Source organism: Habropoda laboriosa, unplaced genomic scaffold (assembly GCF_001263275.1).
Source record: "Habropoda laboriosa isolate 0110345459 unplaced genomic scaffold, ASM126327v1 scaffold102, whole genome shotgun sequence".
NCBI classification, from domain to species: Eukaryota; Metazoa; Arthropoda; class Insecta; order Hymenoptera; family Apidae; genus Habropoda; species Habropoda laboriosa.
The window spans coordinates 2,597,796-2,621,126 of record NW_017100262.1 but is presented as its reverse complement, the minus strand read 5'-3'; the positions used below and the strand labels follow the sequence as shown (position 1 = coordinate 2,621,126).

The 23,331-nt window shown below is 41.4% G+C and overlaps 2 protein-coding genes across 2 annotated transcripts; one reads left to right on the top strand and one right to left on the bottom strand.

The window, feature by feature from the left end:
• Positions 1-2,356: 2,356 nt before the first annotated feature.
• LOC108572854 lies at positions 2,357-8,258 on the top strand. Its single transcript, XM_017935173.1, has 4 exons — positions 2,357-3,555; positions 4,785-5,101; positions 5,531-5,794; positions 8,020-8,258. Exons 1-4 carry the CDS (start codon positions 2,357-2,359, stop codon positions 8,256-8,258), a joined length of 2,019 nt encoding a protein of 672 aa, XP_017790662.1.
• An 8,018-nt stretch (positions 8,259-16,276) lies between these two features.
• Positions 16,277-18,298, bottom strand: LOC108572853. The gene has a single exon (XM_017935172.1). The coding sequence runs from the start codon at positions 18,296-18,298 to the stop codon at positions 16,277-16,279; it is 2,022 nt and encodes a 673-aa protein (XP_017790661.1).
• Between the last annotated feature and the right edge of the window lie 5,033 nt (positions 18,299-23,331).

The following is a 23,331-nucleotide window of genomic DNA, read 5'->3' as shown; positions in this document are numbered from 1 at the left end:
TAAGTAAACCATTTCCCAGAGGAAATAATTCTCACAGATAATATACCAAAAAAAAAAAAAAAAAAAAGGGAACCACGTTAACGGAAGTGTCTCAGGAGAGAAACTCACCGTATCTGTACCCACAAATTTCTCTTAATTCGCACTTCGATCGGTTAATCCCGACCGAATTGGCTATTCTTCAGGAACTAGGCGAGAAAGAAGGGTCCTCCCCCACGAAAGGTGATAATTATCGGCTGTGTAACGACCAGGCCATTTTCGTTTCGCGCGAAACAGTACAGAAGAAGCTTATGCTCGAAGCTTCCTTCTAGAAAAACGTAGAATTATCTTCGCTATAGGGATTATAACAACGTGAATAATTCATGCAGCTTTAAGCTCTTCCTTTATAGCAACACCAGTCACACTCGACGCCGCTTATTATGATCGATACGTGATAAAATGGAATTTATTGGAAAATTCATAAATCCAGAATAAATTCAATATTTTAACTCTAATATTATTTTCCATCCGACGATTAACAATGCATACGAAATAAGTATTTAAATTCCAAATTGTTTCGCTGGGCTATCGAATTTTCCTCGACAAAATATGTCGCAGACTTCGTTCTCGATGCATTTATCACTTTAAAAAAGCTATTATAATTTTCATTTTCATGTAAATATTAAGCATCGTTAATTAAAAATCCTCTTCTCATTATCTGCGTTATTTTCTTTTTCAAATAAATATTTTTAAAAAATCAGCTCCGAATTCTCTTCAGAAAAATTCAGAATTGAGACATTTTCAATTCAAATATCGGGAAAAGATTAAAAACGAATTCTGCGCCGATGCAATTTCAGTAATTTCACCGACCGATGCGCTAAAATTAAGAAACGCGCTCGGTTAACTTACAAATTCTAACTCATAATCGATTCATAAGCGTTTTCCCGAGTGAAACTTGCGAATCCTTTAGGAGTTTCGATCCTTCAAGATTCATACCGTTAAATCGAGCGAAACAGGTCTCTAGATGGTCGGACAGAGAACGAGAAGATTCGGTTTTCGAGTCGATCAAGTGGCGTCGAATTAATCGCGATCGATTCGTTCCGCTTGTCGAATCGTAGCTCGAACCAGAACAAAGGAGAGAGAGTTGGCGGATTTTTCACGTGGAATCACGTTTGCTCGGGGGGTGGTTAAGTAGTTGAGAGAGAAAAGCTGCTTACCAGTGGCTGATAAAGTTGCAAACTCGACACCAAGCTGATTTGCGATCCACCGAAGTTTATTGGGTCGGGAGAATTAACTGGCCCACGGTGGAAGCGCGTCGAGGTGAATTTGAGACGTTGGATCCGAACGTCGCGACAGATTTTTCCAAACGACACTGTAATCGAGCTTGTAGATTGAATTGATTCCGGTGTCGAAACGTTTAGAAGAGCACTTGGAGCTGGGAATTTTAACGAAATTTGCTTTTTAGTTAATTATTTAGAGGTGAAGACATATTGATGACACAGTATAGATTATGAATTTTTCTGTTTAGTAGAAGATGTGATAAATTTTGGGAGAAAATTTTAAAAAATTAAAGAATTCGAAAGGGTTAAGTTAAATAAAGTTTCTTGTTATCAATGAAGATAGAATTGTGCAACGTAACTAAAATAGAAAATCTGAAAGAACACGTATGTGGACATAAAAGGAGATTTTGAGAAGATTTTTATCGTGTTCCTTTTAACGAACCAATTAAAATTCTTCTCGTTGGTTATACTGTTCAAGAGGATTTCCGAAGTGAAAACATTTGATGCTTCTGGAAATTAACGAAATCCCCTTCGTTTTGGTGTCCAGTTTAATAAAGGGTGCTTTAGTCGTTTCAAGGAAACTTTTGGCTCTCCGAAAAATGTAACAATTCCAAATTCTTATATTAATTAAATACATTAAAAAATTGAATAATTTCATTCCCAGCATGAAAGATTATCAAAAAATTAAGAAAAATTAGAAATGATCAAAAAGTATCAAAGTATCAATGAGAAACACAAAATATCCAAAAAAAACACAACTGAAAAATTACTATCGACTCCCAAAGCCTCAAAAATAGTGTGAAATTAGTCGGTGCCACATAAATCATTAATTAAACAAAAATATAAATAAAAATATCCAAACAAACACCATTCGAAGATTCCTATTATCTCCCAAAATCTCAAAAATAGTGTAAAATTAGTTGCCACATAAATCGTGAATTAAAAATAACAGCAAAAAGATAGAAAATCATCAAACACCTACTTTGAACCTTTCTACACAACGAGACAACGTTAGAAATCACCCAGACAACTAACAATCGAAAAATCTCTTCTTTCCAGCTGGCGCATCAAAACACATCGTATCCACCCCTTTCCAAAGGATGTCCATCATGTTCCTCGCGATGTTCCTATCTTCGACCATTCGCTTTCACGTCACTTGCGAGCTATTCAAGCCCGCTAACACGGACAGCTACTCGAATCTCTACCCTATCGTCGAGAAATGGGCCAGCTTCAGTCACACGAAAATGCTGACAGTAGTGTTCGACGATTACGAGCTCGAACAAACGTTCCAAGTACCTCGTACAATCCTGAACAACCTAAACATCTCTACGAAACTGGTCAGCCTGAAACACCTGATCTCCTTAAAAGACACGAACAGAAATCGCGACTATCAAACCATAGAATCCGGAAGTTGCGTTCTTCTACTATTCTCAGACATGGATCATCTAAGGGACATCCTAAGCTCGCCTCATCTCGTCTCTTTCTGGCATCCGGAGAACTTCTATCTTCTTCAAGAACAGAAAACACAGATCTCCGAGGCTTTCGATCACGAGAGATTCTGCATATGGGCGTTCGAGAGGTTATGGCGATTCCGACGAGTCTACAAACTCCTACTGTTCACCGGGGACAAAGTGATCAGATACGATCCGTTCGATTACGCCGGTCGTCACGCTAAATACTACGTTAACAGCAGCTGCGACTGGCGTTGCATCAAAACGAACGAGGACAGTTTCTTGATAGTGAACAGATCGAGCAGGATCGATATCGGTGATTTCTTCGAGGAGAGCCAGAGGAGAGACTTCAACTCCTGTCCGCTGAAGATCTCTATCTTTAAAACCTCCACGATGCATCTGGTGAACGGCGAATTCACCGGTTTCGATTACAAATACGTCGAGGAAGTGTGCCGAATGATGAGCGTGACGCCTGTATTAGTCAGATCCAAGGACAAATTTGGTTGGGAGGAGAACGGTGCTTATTACGGAACGCTTGGACATCTAGTCTACGAATTCGCCGATGTTTCTTTCAACCAGTTCTTCGTCAAGGATTATCTCACGCGACAAATGGAGTTCACAACTTCCATTACCAGCGATAAATTATGCGTCCTCGTGCCGAAAGCCTCTCCCGTCCCGGATTACCTCGTGATCATCAAGATCTTCAGGGAGGTCTTCGAGAAGGCGAGAAAAGGTGGGAGAGAACTTTTCTGCTGCGAATTTCTCCCTGATTCGTACTTCCTCGAGGATCGAGAAGTCGGGACAGCAGGGAGAGACCTGGAGAAAGATCGATACGACGATTCGCGCGGGTGAGTGAACGCTGAAACTGCGGAATACACGGTTCCCTCTTCGCCACCACGATACCTTCGGGTAGGTTTTTCATTCGGTGGCGAAAACGGGAAATCGAGAGACTTTTCTATCTCGTTCTCTATCGGCGAGGTTCTATTTTTCGAGGGTTTGTTTGAACGCGATATTTCTGGGGGAAAAGCACGCGAGAGGATCAATACCGGGGGGAAAGTAGATTAAAACGCGTCGTTTAAACATTCGTGCGAAATTAAAGCACAAGAGATGAAACTGGAATTTTCTCGTGCGTTACCTGCGTTCGTGTTTTTCTTCGTTTCGCCGGGGTAACGTAATTCGAACACGACGAGGAGAGAATTAATTAAAAAGCGTCAAATTAAAGGCGGGAAATAGGGAAGAATGATTTTGTATATGTATTAAGTGGATTCGTGTGTTTTTCTTTCGCTCGCTTCATCGTTGCACCCCGTGGCACAATTCAAATACGACGAAAAACGGAAATTGATTGAAACGCATCGATTGGAAAATTCGGAAATTTGATGTTCCGGTGAAAATAAGAACATTTCGCGTGTACGACTAAATTAATATTTTTCTCTGCTTCGGTGTAATATCCGATAGGAAAATACGAGTACAAAGGGGAAAGATTGAATAAAAGGTCGATTAAAAATTGCGAAATTTAAGACAATGGGAGTATAATACGAGAAGAATGGATTGAAAATTTGTGGAATTAAAATATTTGTCACACTTTGCTATACTATCCCGATGCGAGTATTGTACCGCGAAGGATCAAATTCTGTGGGCGATTCAGTTCGTCGAAACGAGAATTCGCGTTAGCAGATTATTAATGAGTTTCGCGGGAATTTTGCCAGGCTATTCAGGCGATGATAGAGGAGTTTCGCGAAAACAGTCGGAACACTAAATAACCAGTGTAAACGCAAACGGTCGGGTAAATTAATTTAGAACGTTAATTTTATCGTTTGAACATAATCCTTCCTTCTTTGTCCCTTTTTTACTTTCTGTTTCTGCAAAACTTCTTATCATCTTCGTGGAAATTCGAGGAAAGGTAAAAACCCACGTTTCACCTCCTGTTTCTCTTTTTTCTTGGAACGTTTATAAACAAATTCGTAAAAATTAGGGGGGAAGTAGCGGAGGATAGAGATAAGTGTTGAACTAGGAAACTGTGAAATTGAAGAATTGCATCTCTGACGTGGTTCTACGTTCTCGTTTCGATGGGAAACAGCGTTCAGACGTACGAGACGATGCGAAACATTCGATTGACGTGGAAAACGGAGATGGAGGAGACACATTCGAGACGATTCAATCAGATCTTCCTGTCCCATCTCGCCTCCGTGGCTAGATACTTGATGAAGGTGGTTCTCCAGTTGATGCAACCTTTCGAGTCAGGTAAACCATGGTTTCCGGAGAGGTTGCTGCTGATGTGCAGTTTGTTTCTCAGCCTGATACTGAATGGAGTGCTCACGTCACAGCTGGCGTCTACTTTCAGCAAACGAATGTATTACAAGGACATTGACACGTTGGAGGAGCTCGAGGAAAGCGGTAATTACGTTAATATACCGAAATTAGGTCGAAAAAAGTGTTTCACAGACTCTTTAAAACAGAAGAATTTTTTTTTTTAATTTGATCAAACGACTTGACTTTCTTTTTTTTTTTTTTAAGTTTATACTAGATAAAGGTAATTTTTTAATTTTCTTTGGAGGCTCAGATAAAAATTTCCGAAAAGATTTCTTCGCGATTTGGAGTAATTACAATTTTTTTTTCAAAATTTAGTTCATACGTCGTCTGGTAAAGTTAATTATTCCAAGTTCTCAGAAAAATTCAAGGCGTTTGGCTCATTTTTAGAAAAGTTATAATGCTCTAAATACCACTTTTAGTGTCTTTTTGTGACCGACTGTAAGTGCATAAGTGAGGTTGCAGGACAAATATGAGAGCGTAACGTAGAATTTTTGTATGTTTTGGGTTTCTAAGGTCTGGCAATTTTAACTAATTCGAGAGACGTGATAGACGATGCGTTAACAGACTCCACGTCGCCGGTGATAAATAGACTTCACGTGAGATTGGAATACGCGAACGTTACGGAGATACATAGAAGATTATTCGAGACGAAGGATGCTGGTTATCTTCACAGATTGTCGACTGTGACTTTAAAGTACGACGAGCACCAGTTGGAGAAGCTTCATATTGTTAAAGAGTGTCCTAAGGATTATATTCTCGCCAACGTGATGACGAAAGGTTTGTAGAAGGAATTGCCAAGCTTTCGTACTATAAATATCATAAAAAATTTCTAATTTCTCTCTAATTTCTAATTTGAAAATTTAAAATTTCTAGGAATTAGAAATTTTTTAATAAAACTACATCCTCCTGTTTCTCCAGTGGTATATCTATAATAATAATAACAATACACAAACCCGAAATATCCTCGAAAATTTGAAGGTTTCTGAAAATTCTAGATTTCAAAATTTAAAATTTCCAAGAAACTTTTTAATAAAATTTCACACCCTCCTATTTCTCCCACGGCATTTCTCTAATAATAATAACAATAAACAGGCGCTTGCCCTCGCCAGCAAAAGGGTTAATCAAAGTTTCCAGGTTTAATCAGTACCCAATTGTGTTTCATTTCCGAGCTGAAATATGTCCCCGTCGAAACTTTCTAAATAGAACCCAATAGCTCACTGATCAACTCAGATCCTTCATACTCTAAAACATTTTCCAAGCTTTCCACCCACTCGCTGCCACCGACGCAGCATATGCGCCTTAAACAATATCTCCCAACGTACCACAAATCTTCTCACAACAGCCGACCCTGTTAAATTACTTTCCTGAACACTCCCTAGACCTTTCTTCGCTAAACCTCAACCGTTAAATATCCACAGAATCCAATAATTCTCTCCGTAAAGTCTCGTGCATCTTCTCAACGAGCGGCAGCAATTAATTAACCAATTCTCCACGTTCCTAAACTCTCCCGCAGTATCTTCGTTCCTCCCGTCGTCGATCTTCCCACCTAACCACTGTCTACAAATCGCGGAAACCGAAACGAGCCCCGTCTACGCTCTGTCCAATTTAAGAGTAACCTCGCTTCGCGTATGGGACATGCCTAAGGCAGGGCTAGAACGTCTAAATCCCCGCTTAACCGCCTACGTTTTTCTCCGTCTTACCCCTCCGCTACGCTCTGTCTACGCGAAGAACGGACGAGAATCGGTCCGAGAGCGAGGTTACTCTTATTTCGAACGATGTGTAGAACGTCAAAACCCCCCACTTAACCGCCTACGTTTTTCTCCGTTTTTTACCATCGCTCTCTGTCTAACTGCGGGAACTGCGCAGAACGGACGATAATCGGTCCGAGGGCGAGGTTATTCTTAAATTGGACAGAGTATAGAAAGGCGTTGCACGCAGTTTCTCTCGCTCAACGAAGAGATTCAACCTTGTTCGGTCGTCGGTACGACCGAACAATACATCGTCCTTTTTCTGCAGCAAACGGTACTTGAACAAAGCAGTCTTAGCCTGCGTGACCCATGAATTACTGTGGGATCAGATAGACAAATAGATGTTTAACAACAAAATATAAGAAAAACTATAATAGAATTGACTATGATACACGCCTCTCGACTTTTTCAAACACACTGTCCTTTCATCCCTCGCACGCCGTACTTTATAGCCAGGCCCTTCCTTGGGCCTCTCGTCGCCGCGGTTTTTCCCGTTGGGCCTGGCTATCGTCGCTCGTCGCCCGCTTTCTCTCTCGTGCTCGCCACATTTTCTTAAAACCACGCTTGCTTAAAATTACGATACTACGTTACTTTATTACTCGAAACATCACGAAGACTCGCACACCTGGACACCACATGCGCCAAGACAATAAAACAGACCCTCGACACCAGTAATCCTAGCAATATAACACTTCCACACCATCAGACAGACACCCCTCAAGCATCCCGAAACACCAATCACCACACACTTCCGCCACCTACGACAGCTTCACACCACCAATCCGAAGAACTCATCATCAAACACACCGCGAAGACGCATCAAAAATTATACACCGCGAACACATCGAAATTACAGAATAGTACAATTGTTAATAGTTCGAGAAATATATTGTGATGACTGATCCACCGGCGATCGAGTCCGCACGCGCGAGTGCGTGTGTGGAGCGTACGGGCACGGCGTGTGTGCGTGTGTGAGAATGAGCGAAAAGCGAAGCGTAGAAGGGATACGCGGGCCCCGGGACAAAAAGGCAGTTGGAGGTAGCGCGCCGAGGCTCGAGCTTGCCATGCGACAGTGTGTACTTTTTTCCCTGACGAATTGATCCCACAATATTACGGTTAAACCTAATATTAACATCCCCAACCTAAAAAGCAGCCCTCGCGCCATTAATTTATCGCGAGCGCATCTCGAAACATTCGCGTCCGGTCGAACAAGCATCGCGGCGCGATTTTCAGTGAACAAACCCTGTTCCACAGGATCGCCGTTCCGCGGCCGCATAAACAACGTGATGGCCAGGTTGAACAACGGCGGTTTCTACGGAAAATGGTACCAGAGCCTTTACCAAGCGAAGAAACGAGTGCTTCTACGGGGAACGACGATGCATCGAAAGATCACCATTCAACATTTGTTCATCCCTTTCGCGATACTTTACGTGGGTCTGGCGACCAGTACGATAGCGTTCGCCAGGGAATGCAGGCGGAACAACGTTGGATAATTTAGCAGGATCGGCTGGGGGAAAGATCCAGATTGGAAATGGTACAGAGGAAGAGGAGAAGAGCGAGATAGGTGGGTTTTATACACGAACGTTTCGCTGTAATGAGGCAAATGGAGCGAATGCAACGTGGTGGAAATGTGCAGAAAAGCGAAAAAGTACACGTTGAATCTTTCTTTGCTCGTGTTCTGCTGCAGGTGGGAAATTGTTCTCGTTAACGTGAAATTTTGAATGTTTTTTTTTTTTTTTGGTGGAAATGGTTTTGTTAAATGGGAGATTTCATTGTGGTAATTTGTCGAGTTGGGAATTGATTTTCAAAGGAATCCTCTTAACGACATACTTCCATTCTTTCACGCTGTGTTTAAATGGAAATGGAAAAGTAGAAATGTGAAGAGTAGTTTTTGACAAGTGAAAAATTTCATCGCGATCATTCGTCCAGTTGGAAATTGATTTTTAAAGGAATTTTGTATTGCGTTCTCTGTTCAATTCTGAGAGTTGCATTCGGTAAAATAGCATTTGCAAAAATATGAAAATTCTTCTGCGTTTAAATGGAAAAGTAGAAGTGTGAAGAATATTTTCTGATAAGTGAAAGATTTGGAAATTGACAAATTTCAGAGAAATTCTCAGTTCAATTCTGAGTTGTACTTATTAAAACAGCATAAAAAAAAAAAAATACCTAAATTCTCTTATGTTGGGTTTAACTGAAAATTGAAAAATTGAAATGTAAAGAATTCTGTTTGACAGAAAAGATTGCTTTAATTTCTAGACCTAGAGATCGATGAATGTCAATAAAACCCAAAACAGCAACAATTCTCAGTTTGAAAGAAAGAAATTTTCCAAAATTTTCAAATCCTTTTAAATCTCGTTCGAAACATAAATGTAAATAAAATTAGTAGTAACTTTTTATCCTCAAAGAAACAATAATTATTATTCCAGCGAATTTCCAAAGATCCACGAAAATCCCTCAAAATTTTCTGTCACACTTCACACCAGACTTTATCGAAAGAAATTTCCCACCTTTATCTCCAAGAAAATCGCCCCTCTCCTCGTCAATTTTCGCGATACCAGCCGCTTTCCAGCGTTATTTACCCTCCTCCCCACCCCGTTCACACGATAATAACTTTCTCGACGTTAAACGAACGAGCCTAATTATCCCCCTGTGAAGAGGTGTCCCTTTAAAATCTCGAGGAGCTCCCTTCAGAAAACGGGAAGGGTATTTTCGTGAGAAGGTGGCAGTGTTATCACGATTAGGGTGGTACTTTTCTCCGGCGAAAATCACTCTTAACTACTGTCCCGAGTCCCTCTTTTCACCTTAATTACAGTTTATAATTACTCTCGAGACTCTTGAATTACGCTGATCAACCTGTTATTTCGAAAGGGGTGAGATAAACGAGGCGAGCGGATTAATGGAAACGAGTACAGCGACGACAATGGAGAATTTCATTTCCGATGATTAGGCAAAGATAGAAAATTTCGCGGGAGAGATAAGCCTTTTCGGAGGCTGTGCCACGCGTGTCTGGAATGATTCATACACGTAAAAACCGATATCAACGTTTTTCCTTTGTCGAAAGCATAGGTTCTTAATGTATTCGCGATACCCTTTGATCTAGCGATTTTGATCATTCGACGAAACAGAGTGTAACGGAGTATACTGTTACCGTGTACGCATATATCTGGCATACCCTCGGTTACTGTTTTCTAAGAGTGAGATAAAGGAGGAAGGCGGATCGACGGAAACGAGTATCGGACGAGAATGGAGAATTTAATTTCCGGTGGTTTGCGTCATGGAGAGATTTCGCGGGAATGATAAGCCCTTTGAGAGGCTATGTCACGCGTCTAAATGAATTACAGGCGTAAAAACCGATCGCCGTTTTTCCTCTGTGAAACAGAGACTCTTAATGTATTCAGGATACCCTTTGATGTTGAGATCTTGATCATACGATGAAACAAACCTACGCGATATTGATTTTACGGGTAGAATAAACGAGGCGATTTGATGAATGGAAACAAGTGTGCGGGAAAAATGGGTCATTCGATGAACATTTTAATGAAGATCGAGGGAGATTCTGTAGCGACGGTGTTAATGATCTTACAAAAATAAAAGAGGACAATATTGTGGGATGAGAAGACGTTTCGTTTTTCTTTTCGCAAATTTAAAGGTCCTTTGGAAATATGATCTTACAAAAAAAAAGAGAGAAAAACACTGTGGAACGAAAAGACGTTTCGTTTTTCTTTTCTCAAATTTAAAGGATCTTTGGAAATCTAATGATCTTACAAAAAAAGAGAGAAAAACACTGTGGAACGAGAAGACGTTTCGTTTTTCTTTTCTCAAATTTAAAGGATCTGTGGAAATCTAATGATCTTACAAAAAAAGAAGATAGAGAAAACACTGTGGAAGGAAAAGGCGTTTACGTTTCTTCACTCAAATTTAAAGGTCCTTTGGAAATATGATCTTACAAAAAAAAAAGATAGAGAAAACACTGTGGAAGGAGAAGACGTTTACGTTTCTTTTCTCAAATTTAAAGGATCTTTGGAAATCTAATGATCTTACAAAAAAAGAAGATAGAGAAAACACTGTGGAACGAGAAGACGTTTCGTTTTTCTTTTCTCAAATTTAAAGAATCTTTGGAAGTATTGATCTAAATTCTTAAATTCGATGCAAGCTTATGGTATGATCTACAAATTAATTTCCGCGTGGTTTCAAAGATTCCCCGAAAGATAAACCTTTCGAGAGTCCCTGAAACACGTCTAAATTAATCACACCCGCACCAATCTCCAGTCTCTCCGGTGAAGAATTTACCCTGTTAAAACATCATCAAGTGTCTCTTTCGGAGTACAGATTTTTCCAAATTCCACCGAAACGAGAGAATATCCCCACGTAGCATAGGTACGATACTACAGTTCGTAGTGAGTTTCGCCGTGTATTTCCCTGGATGGTAGGAAAATATAATAAAAGCTGTCGAATATATTTCTCCCGGTGACCCATGTTTGCTGTTGGGCGCAATTTCGACGAGAGCAGACGGGGAAACGTCGAATGGGACGTGTATAGGAACAACGCGGGAGAGACGATCGGAATATCAAACAGGCGGGGGAGGAACACACGCCATCGAGGATGTGTTTTTCGCGAGAGGGAGAGACGAAAGCACGTGGAAATCTATCAGTTCTAGGATCTCGTGCGTTACACATCCTTTGATCCTTTTTCCCGTTCTCGATTCGATCCGTGCCGTAACGACGGCTGTTCTAAAGGAGCGGCTTGGAATTTTCGAATGGTACACACGCAAACGCGGTTTTTTTTTCAGAAATGAAACTTTCATCGAAAACATTTTCGTTTCCCTCGACGTGTAGATTTCAATCGTGACTTTTTCCCTCGCGTTTTCTGTACCACTGACAGCTATTTTCCTTTTTAGAAATGAAAGTTTCATTAAATGAAAAAAGTTAGTCGTTGATTCGGCGTGTTTGTCAAATTTAATGTGACTATTTTTTAACTTAAAACTTGTATAATAGTTTTCGTGCTCGAGGAAATTCTGATATTTCTTTCTGTGAATATTTATTTAACCCTTTTATCTGTGTTACAGGGTATCTAGTTGAATGTATCTAGTTGAAAGTATCTGTTGAAAAATTCTGAGTTTCCTCGTGTTACTTTCAAAATGCAAATAGATTTACTTTAAAAAATGAATTACTTAATATAAATATTAACCCTTTGCACTCGGAGGTGATTTTGCTACAGGGGAGGTTGCAAATTTTTTTGAAACTAACGTAGAAATAAAGTATACTATTTTATTTAAATACTAAACGTATTCTCTATTTCACTATGGTGGACAAATTTATAGAGGCTCACAAATCTGTTCTTGATTAATTACTTTGCTAAGTGACAATTATTTAGTGTCGCTTCTCAGTCGCCACTCGATTGCAAAGGGTTAAAATTGATAATCTAGAAGATGTGTGTAGGTCCATGGTGTTAAGATAACAGAATGAAAATTTAACTTACTTAAATCGAGAAACATAAAAATCCAGGAATTGAAAATTTAAAAGTAGATAAAATTAAAACTGAACCAAACGATCCTAACAAAGTTCAAAATAAACTCGCACAATTCTCATTGAGCTACTATTGCAAAATCAAACCAATCAAGGCAAATCTCTGACACTTAATAAAAATCATAAAGCAATCCTCGCAAGGGACATTAAAATCTTACCATAAATTTGTCTTTCTACCAAATTACTTACTTTAATGCAACAGGTAAAACATGCTAACCGTCGCAATATACACAAATTCTTCCATCTAAAAATATTCTTGTCACAAACAATACTGAATATAATCCTCGACGAGACTATCGAGAAATTAGCAACGCGGCAATAGAAAGATCAGAGAGGAGGTTCGTTCACTGGACGAAGACGATGATAATTTCCACGTCGTCGGCGTGCTCCTCCTCGACATAATGGTTGCATTGCCACGAGCTCGTGAATAATAATTTCACCGTGTTCCACCCCTGATAGAACGCGGTCACGCGGTAATTTCGCGATGCTCAAAGGATTATGTACGTCTAAAATATACGAGGCGACGTTCGGCCCGTCATAACGTCGCGTCGCCTCGCGTCCGTTTCACGCCGCTCCAACCTTCATTTTCCTTTCCCCAAAGCGATATAATTGAGAAACGTGAATATTCCTCTCGGTAGTTCTTCTCCGCCGGATGCTCGTCCGTGCTTATCGTCGCTCGACAATCGCGAACCTGTGAAACGACAAATGTTTCTTCTCGAAAGGTCCGTTTGTGAAAGAATTAGTAATTATGCATTCTTTTCGCTTTTCAGTTGACGTAATTAACCATTCTTTCGTTTGTAAGAGCTGTCTGGTCTAAATAATACTTGTCAGGATTTATTTAAACAGATGTTGAAACTATATTTATTTGTCCGTCCGTCGTTGACGCCTTGTTCCTTTCTGATCCGCCTTTACCAACTACACGTTTCCTAATAATCTTTCTAATATATTCCACTTAGTCTTATTCAACGCGTCCTTATATATGTGCCTTGACGCCCCTCCCTTGCCTCCGGGAAACCCTGGCACAGGTTGGGGATTTTTGCCGCGTCCTCCGGATGGAAATAGGAGGGGACCTCTCCCTGGCAGCAGGGAGGCGATGTTGTCGGGGGAGGAGTCGTGGGAGGCCGCGGAGAGGGCCGCGAGAGGACGGACCCTCTCAGAAGGTTATTGAGGGGCAGAGAGCGAGCCGGCAGCCCGCAGGATTCACTAAGTAGAATTGCCTCCTGAGGGCGGGGACCATCCCCAGGGATCATCCCTGTCCTCCCGAGAGGGTGGGGCTCTCCAGGGCCGTGGGGGGTCCGGGTGGGGACCCGGCCTCCCCAGCATAGCGGTCCCGAGATGGGCGGCACTGGGCGTGGCTCCCTGGCGCTGCAGGGCCTAAGGGCGGAGTTCAATCGGGGAGAGGTGATTGTAATTTATTTGCAGTCGGGACGCAAGCCACGGCGCGGGGGTGTCCCGGTCGTGTTCGCAAGAGATGCCGGAGCTCCCCCAGCGCGCCCGATGAGGGTCACCGTGGAGGTTTTAGTGAATAAGAATCTCACATTACCGCCTCCTCCCCAGGAGGCGGTGCCCTTCAGAAGATGCGTTGCGCGAGCACGAGGCTGGGTCCTTACTTGACCCAGCCCATAGCGCACAGTTTTCGTCGACCAATAGCCGAACACACCACGTTTTCCACCTCCATAACACAACCACCAATCAGAACCAACCTAATGCCTATATATACATCTACACACCTGAAAACCGACAATCACAGCAAAACCAGTGCACGAGACACATCGTCAAAAAAAAGAATAACCGAATTTCAAGTAAACATCTATCAAACATCTACATCAACGAATCAAATAAAAACCATCTAACCCAACAACGAAGTTTCAATACACCTTGAACCAGCGAGAACTATCATCAACCTGCGCCAGAACTCCTGGTCATAAGACTTGATCAAAGTCCACGACGCAACAGTAATTAAAATAAAACGAGTATCGTGGACTAAAATTTTTAACACCGTAGCTAACTAGACATTATTTTGAATTTAAAAAAAATAATAATAAAGCATAATATAATACTACGTGTAGAATAATGAAAATTATCTTCTGGCCCCTTGAGCAAAATATGTAAATCTTGCGTTGCAGTCAAAATGTTAATAATATATATTAACGTATCTGACAGCGATGATAAGTTAGATTTGCCGATACTGTGATTGACATGAATAAATTTACGATCTTTTTTAGCGATGATATCGACGGAAGGGAATTTTTTGAAATGGTGTATAGTATATAATAGGTTTTCAGTATGCAACTGTGTCAGTTTTTGCAAGGTGAATTTTCACAGGAATTTTACACGCGAAAAGGAGAGAAAGAGTCACGGTGAGAAGCGGAAGTGTGGAAAATGAATGCCACGTTCGGGAGTGAGATTTATGCGAATGCGTGAAATTTAGAGCGTTCATTTATAACCCGGTTTGCCGCCGTTTCTGCGAAGTTATTCGGGTAAACCGTGGAAAAACGATACAAAGAGTCTGCGAGAAAGAAATTGATAAATAAAACTGTGAAATCTGGGAAAGAATTATTCGTACAATATCGTTAGAACGGTTGTTCCAGGGTTGGCATTTTCGCAGTTATTCGCATGAACCGTGAAAAGGTCGTGAAAAGAATCTTCGGTATAAAAACTGAGAGAAAAATTAATAAATAAAATTCTGAAATCTGGAGAACAATTATTCCTACAATTTCCTAAAAACAATTCCTCCGAAATTAGCATTTTTGCAAAGTTAGTCGCATAAACCGTGAAGAAATTATGAAAAGAATCTTCGATAAAGAAATTGAGAGAAAAGTTAATAAATAAAATTCTGAAATCTGGAAAACAATGGAAAACAAAGCAGTTACTGCAAAAAAATTGCAAAAGAAATGAACGTGATAAATCTTAGGAAAATAGCACATCTGATATACTCGGAAACAATTTCCTGCAATTTCATAAGTTGCAATTCCTCCAAGATGGAATTCCGACGATTTCGCGAAAATCTCGCGGAACGAATTTATTCCCAGATTCGAATTCACTTGTTTCGCGTGAGAGAATAACGTTGCTACGCTTTTGTAATACCGACAGGTACAACCTAATCGTATTTAACAGAGCATCTGCCTCGAAGAAATGAAGTACGTGTCTTGAATAGGGTAAAATCCCGTGAAGTACGCCTATCGTTCCACTCATTTCCTCCAAGACAGCCGAGCATTTCTAGAGATTTATAAATCAACCGCGAAATTTCACGATATCGAGATCTCCTTTGATATTTACCTTTAATCATCTCGTGTTAATAATATCCGCTGCTATAATCGAATGCTTTTAACCGTGAGAGTTTCGCATTTCCGTACACACACACATTTGCATAATTCGCTTTGTTATTAACGAACTGAGGAATGTCAATAATTAATCACCCTGTTATTCGAATTACTCCATTAAAGCCAATTAAACCGAAAGTTCGTTAAAAACGAGTAAATGATACTTTCTTTCCCTCTTTCGACAAGAATAATACTCTGAATTTTTCATATCTTCTCACCGTGTCGAATCGCACAAAACACGAGTCACCGTGTTAAATAATAAATAAAGCTCGCTCTTCAGACGAGAATGGGAATTCATTCTAGCTGGAATAACAAGTGCACGTTGATTCGTTCGATAAACAGCTGCTCCATTCCCAAATCCCCCCCAAAAAAAGGAAAACTAACAAGATACACCGAAGAAAACAAGCTAAATTCCTGAAGAAATAAACAAATTTCTCCAAAGAAAGAAAAACACCATTCTCTCGTTCTTACCTCTAAAATCGAGGGTCGGAAAATCCAGGCGGCGGAGAATTCGTAAAATCGTTACGACACCATGAAACGCTTTATTCCATCTCCGCGGAAAGTATCCTCTCATTTCTGTTCCGCTTTTTCGACCGCCGGTGAACTCTCCATTCCAATTCCCCACCGTAGAATAAACTCCGAAACGACCTCCTTCTTCCCCTTTCAACGTCTCCTCGCATTCCGTTTCGCCGCGTACACCTCCCAGAAGAAGATCGTCGCCGAGCCGAGCAGACCAAGAAACAACAGTAAAAACGTTAGAGAATAATGCTCGAGCGTCAGCCTGATCCTCCTCTTTTCACTCTCCAATTTCCTCCTGATTCTCCCGATTCTAATCGGATAGACCATGCTCTCCATCCACGAACCCAGCAATCCAGCCTCTCCGAGTCTCAACAGAACGAAATCCACCCTCTCGGCGTACGGCGAATGGAATCTCAACACGTACGAGACTCTGTAGTTCATCGGACACTCGTCCACCAGATACACCAAAGGATTCCCCTCTTTGTCGTAGTAGGAGAACTCTTGCAGCATCATCGTGTAATACCGGGTGATAGAGATCTTCTTCCCGTACGCGACGAAATCCTTGGTAGATCCGCGAGAGTTCATCACGTTGATCCTCTCGTACAGCCTCATGTCCTGCGCGGAATCGTCGAGGAACACGTTCTTCAGGTTCGCGTATCTGGTGACCACGATCTTCCCGGAGTCGAGAACGTCCTCCAGGGTGTGCATCTGGGGATAGTGAAACGGTTTGCTCAGGCTGGAGACTAGGTAACTCTGGTAGAGACCGTTCACTATGAGACCGAAGAAAAGCGTGCCGAAGAGGAGAGCTCTCTGCGTCGACGTCTCTCCGCCTTGGAGAGGGTAACAGAGGTGCTCGACGAAGGTGAACAGCTTCGTCGCGTATCCGGGGATTTCCGGCGGCGCTCGGTTCGGTAAATTGAGCATTCGGGAATCTCTCGAGATGCGAGATTGCTGATCGAGGGCTCGAGGATCTCTCGAGGAACAAGATTGTAAATTGAGCGTTCGAGGATCTCTCGGGAAGTGAGATTCTGTATTCGTTGAACATCTTCTGGAGTGATTAAATTGATAGGCTGCTTCGTTCCTGGAGAATCGAACGATCGGTGTGTTCGATTTGAGGTTAACAGGTGTGTGAAGAGTCTTTTTCTCGAGGGAATTTGTCGGTTTTAGGAGTGTTTCGTTGATGTACTTCACTAGGAACCATAGAAGCGTTATTAGAACGTTGTAGAGCATCAGGAGAGCCCATAGATCCTTTTGGAAGGGCAAGAAAGGCATGTAGGCCTTGGGTACCAGGCCGGAGTCGGGAGAGAGGAAGCAGAGTTTGTCCTCGTAGACTGCACAGGTGAATTGGAATTGGCGGAACTTGGCGTAGACTTTGACGAAGAAACCGGTGACGACCATCTCGACATCTCCTGTTTCTACGCTCTGCAGAGAACTGGCGAAGGGATCTCCCTTGAACTCGATCTTCCTCGTAGCTTTTATGTGGAACTTCGCTCCCATAGCCTTCTCCAGAGTGAACACCACGTTTGCGTCTGGCTTGGCTAGTCTCAATCTACCTTTATCGTAGGAAACGTTCATCAACAGAGACTCGAAGACAATCACGTTCATAGGATAGTCGTTCAAATTTCGAAAATCCTCGAACAACTTCGTACCTCCATGCAACACTTCCTCCTGCAAATCATTCTCCACTGAATTCTCAGAGTTTCTCTGCAAACACAACCTGTGCACACTGCCAAAACCGTTCGCAAACCCCTCGAAAGGCATGTACTTCATCAAGCAACCATAATCATCTTGAACAGAGATGAAGACAATCCTGTAGACCCTGTATTTCTTCCACAAGTTCCCGAAGATCGTTCGCCAAGGTAGGACGACCTGTTCGTTGCTGAAAACGATCAGATATTGGCTCCCGGACTTCCATATCTCCCTCTGCCAGTAGATGAAGATGTTCAGGCTGGAGAGATCGTGGATCACGAAGACCCAAGTGAGTCTGACGCGATTGATCCAAGTGGTCTTCAGGGACAGGTCTCTGGCTCTGACTTTGTAGGCCTCGATCGACCTCTGGCCGATGTACTCGAGGAGAAAATCGACGAGGCTCGATTGAAACTCTGGCAGGATCACGGAGAACGTGAGCGGACGAAACTCCGGGGAATCCCGGATGAAATTTATCATCAGCTTCAGGTTGTCTGCTTGCTGTCGCGATAGAGTGTCCGTATCCTCCACGGACGAGCGGAATTTACTGCGCTCGAACGTGTGTTTCAGCGACACCGAGGATTTTAAGAGGGAAAAAAGGAGGAGGAAGATTGAGTAGGTTGTCGAGGGTGGTGGTAGCATCTCTCTATTTGATCTTCGCTGTTTGGGTTTCTTTAGATTTCCATTAGAGATAGCGGTGATTTGGTGGAACTTTTATCGGTGTTTAAATTGGCAGAAAGTTGCAGCGTTGCTTGGTCGCGGAATATTTAAACGCGTTGCTGTTAAATGTGTTTTGCTGCGATAACTTTGCAAACGTGAACTACGATTGAATCGTAATTTCCGTCTCTTTTCCGGCATCGCGGTATCACGCGGGTCTATTCATTGCTGATTCCAGCGTTCCATCTCGAGGAAGACTTCTTTTGAGTTTGAAAGTGGTTTTCGAGATTCTGTTCTGATTTTGGAAGTCTTCTTTCACTTTTCAAATGGTTTCTTGCTTCTACTCTGATTCTGGAAGCCTTCTTTTGCTCTTGAAAATTGCTTCTTGCTTCTATTCTGACTTTCAAAGTCTTCTTTTGCTCTTAAAAATGGTTTTTCGCTTCCATTCTCATTTTGGAAACCTTCCTTTACTCTCAAAAATGGCTTCTGCTTCTATTCTTATTTTTCAAGCCTTCTTTTTCTCTTAAAAATTTCTCTGAGCTTCTATTCTGATTTTGCAAGACTTCTTTCACTCTTAGAAGTGGCTTCTGTTTCTATTCTCATTTTGGAAGTCTTCTTTTTCTCTTAAAAATTGCTTTTTGCTTCTATTCTGATTTTTGAAGCCTTCTTTTTCTCTTAAAAGTTGCTTTTTGCTTCTATTCTAATCTTGCAAATCTCCTTTTTCTCCCAAAAATGGTCACTTCTCGAACTTTAATCGCCACTCGTCGAAACTTGATAACCGATTGCCCCAAAAACAGACACTTTCACGAGAATTTTCCACACGATTTCACTACCGAGAGGACACGAATGATTTTCTAACACGACTCTGTTGCCTGAACATCACGACTCGTCTAAATACACAAAGAACAGCTCACCAGATGCCTACAAGGATAAGAATCTCGTGAAATTATTGTCCAAGGAGAAGAGGTGTTACCTTCTCACGGTCAGAAGACTTCGACTCATTGTTCGGGTCGATAGTGCTCCACGGAAAAGGAGTTTCCAAGTGGTGAACTGTCGTCAATCATTCTGTTCGACGGGGAAGTAAAGCAATAAAGCATCTGACCACGAGAAACAACTGGTTATTTTTTTACTTTTCCACGAAGCGAGCTAATGACGCGAGAATGTGGCAAACGAGGTGTAATTTGTCGTTGGATTTTTTGTTCACGCGAGTCGTTTCTTAGAAAACGAATGAAAAATATAGTCTTCAACGCTGTGTAGAATACTTCAAAAAAGGAACGGCTACCTCGAACGTTTTTCAAGCTTTCTGAGAAAACAAAGATTGACAAGTGAACGAACAGAAACTGTCTACATTACAATGGGTTAAACGGAAGAATGCTTCCGCGCGTTAAATAAATAAAGAAGGAACTGACCATTCGCGTAAATCGAACACCAATATCAACACGATCTATTTCCTTCTCCCCTCTCGATCAATTTTTTCACACACAATCGCCATTAACTCCTCGTGTAAATAGAGAGAGAGAGAGAGAGAGAGAGAGAGAGAGAGAAAAAATGATCGACGAAATACACGTGGACAGATTGAAAAAGATTGCAAACCAGGGGAAAAATTGCTCGATAGCGAAAACACACGCGCTGTTTCTCTCTCGATTCACCGATTAAACACGCGAAAATAGCGATTTATCTTGTGACGAGAGAGAAGCGAAGAGAAATGACCAGCCGACGGGGTAGAAGAAGAAGAAAAGAAGAAAAACCGGATAATACACGGGGGAACGAAGAACTTGGAAATTAACGAAAATAACGCGAAGTTCGTGAAGCACAGCAGGAAAGTAAGAGTTTCGCGAAGGATCCGACAAACGTGGACCATCTAGCTAGTGAAAGTTTCTGCGAGAAGTTCCTCCCTTCGAAACCAGGACTGTTTGAACCGTGTCAGGTAAGAAACTTCTGTCCGACTAACGCTGCCTCTTACTACTTCAAGTCTCACGGTGGTAACCGTGAAGAAGGGGATTTTTACCGTTGTTTTCTACCGTCGTGTTTACCCCCAAGCAAATCGAGCAAACTATTTGCATCGTAATCGTGGCTACTCCACGTCAAACGTCTGACAGGTCATTAAGGTGAACATTGCTTCGAATGTTTCCACCCTATCAACGCTATTTTTCATCTATTTTCCCCCTAATTTTTCACCCTGTATCCCTCTATTTGCCGTCGAATTCCAGTAATTCTGTATTCCGTTCGCTTCTCCCGCGGAAAATTACCGTTAATCTTTCCCATCATCTTGTTTGCCTCGTTGATTGCATTTCGTGCGAAGCCCAGAGAGTATCTTTCTGTGATTCGGGAATGTTTCCATCCTGTGAACTCTGTCTTCCATATTTTCTTCTATTTTGCTCCATTTTCCTTTACCTTCCTCTATTTTCCTTCATTTTCCTTTACCTTCCTCTATTTTCCTCCATTTTCCTTTACCTTCCTTTATTTTCCCCTATTTTCCTCCATTTTCCTTTACCTTCCTCTATTTTCCCCTATTTTCTTCCATTTTCCTTTACCTTCCTCTATTTTCCCCTATTTTCCTCCATTTTCTTTTACCTTCCTCTATTTTCCCTTATTTTCCTCCATTTTCCTTTACCTTCCTCTATTTTCCCCTATTTTCCTCCATTTTCCTTTACCTTCCTCTATTTTCCTCCATTATTTCTATTTTGCTCCATTTTCCTTTGCTTTCCTTTATTTTTCTCTATTTTCCTTTACTTTCCTCCACTTTCCTCTATTTTCCTCAATTTTTCTCCTAATTTTTCACTGCATATCTCGCTATTTACCGTAAAATTCTCATAATCGTATACTAGATTCGCCTTTCTCTCAGAAAACTATCATTTCCCATGATTTTCTTTGCTTCGTCGATTTCATTTTCCCACGGTATCGAAAGGGGGTGTATTTTTCGCACAATGATCCACGAATATTCGTCCCTTTTGTTTTTTCACGTAGCTCTTATTAGCAAGAGTTAATTAACATCCTTCCACAGAACCATCATGCACGATGCTTTCGTGAATGCGGATTTTAATTAAAGGTTACGATGCATTCTGAGCAGGTAATTAAGTCTAATGCCCCGTTAGACGTCTAATGCACTTTTCGTTGATGTTTCAGTAGAATTTGGCGGGAAGGAAGTCGCTGGATTGCTTGTCGTACACGGTAATTAAGCATCGTGTCGTTCCACGTGAAACATTCATGGTACATAATATTAAAACTAGTAATCACGCTCAATACACGCTGAATTCACTTCGGCATTTCGGAAAATTCGATAAATTACCAATCTCCATAAATAAATTACCTTTACTTCTCCAAGGAAACACCCTTTACCCCATTTTCAAATTTATAATTAACATTTTCATACTGTTAACACGTTCCGTGCAACGAGAGAATTAATACAAGTTGTACCAGAACGTTGAAACGATTGAACTAACAATGCAAATAGTAAAATGAAGTTTTCGGTTTAGTTTCAAGTACTTTAACTTAATAAAACAGCTTAATTTATTAATTTCACGTTGAATTAACTGTTGTGTATAGTAGTTTAGTTAGAAATTATTTATAATTTTTATTGAAAATTGAAAAATTAATGTTCTGGGAAAACCGAAGAAATGCAATTAATAAAACGCCTGAGAAATGATTGACTTACACTACCTCGCCTCGATTCCGAAAAAATTTCGCGCCTCTGAGAAATGGTCGACTTGCACTACTTGCTTCGTTTCCGAATAACTTTCGAGCGTCTGAGTAATGGTCGACTTGCACTACTCGCTCCGCTCCCGAAAACGTTCTACTCTCGAACTCAACAAGTAGTTCGAGTCAACCGTTTCTCAGACGCTCGAAATTTTCCCCCATTCGAATTTGTACGCCCATTTCCCTTCGCGAAACCTCGTCCTTTCAACAATATTCCCTTAGAAAATTGTAGAAACTACGTCCAAATATATCGACACGAACAAAAATCCTCAAATTTGAAAGAAGAACAACTTTCTTCGTTTAACAAAAATTCATCGTTCTCCTTTCGTTGTCTATTCTCTAATCGCGAAGTCCATGGTGTCGCATGTGCTGGCTTAACCACACGCCATCGGCGTTCATGTCAGCGTTAAGTGGCCTCATCAAATTTTCATCGAGTTCGAAGCTTTCTCGATCGCGCTCGTCCGATAAAACCGTACGAAAGTTCACCTGGTGCGTTCGTCCTTCCTCGCACAGACTCTCTCGTAGCGATTCGAATCGAAGAGATACGACCGCGCGATAATCCGTGTGAAATCCCGCGATGAGAATGATCGAGAAGGAAGAGTCGACAAGGCCGGAAGGTAATCAGGCGGTAAGCTTTGATCGAACGCGACGAGGCTGAATGGTCTCGGAAGACGGCTGGCAAATAGCGCTTTCAAGTAAACAAAGTGTGATTGCCTATTTCCGTGCCGTGACACCTCCTCCCCCGGCTATTTGCATTCGAAGGGGAAAGTGCTCAGAGTTATTTGAACCTTGAGGAAAAAAAGAATCGGGGAAAAATGTTTGCGTGAAAATTCGATCGCTTGGGAATAGAGGGTAGTTTTTGATAGTAAATCGTTTGGAAATTGTTGACGAAGTGATCTATGGGATAATTGAGAGGAAATTTGAGTGGGGAGGTGCTTGGAGTAATTTCGGACGATTATGGTGATATTTAAGGTAATTTTGATCAGAAAATTCTGTCGCTATAATTTTGTGGATACGTGAGATTTTGCTAATTTTGCAGAAGCAATTTTTTTTGGAAGTAAAAACGTTCGGAAATTGTTGACTGAGTGATCTATGGGATAATTAAGAGGAAATTTGAGCGTCGAGGTGTTTGGAGTAATTTTGGACGATTATGGCAATTT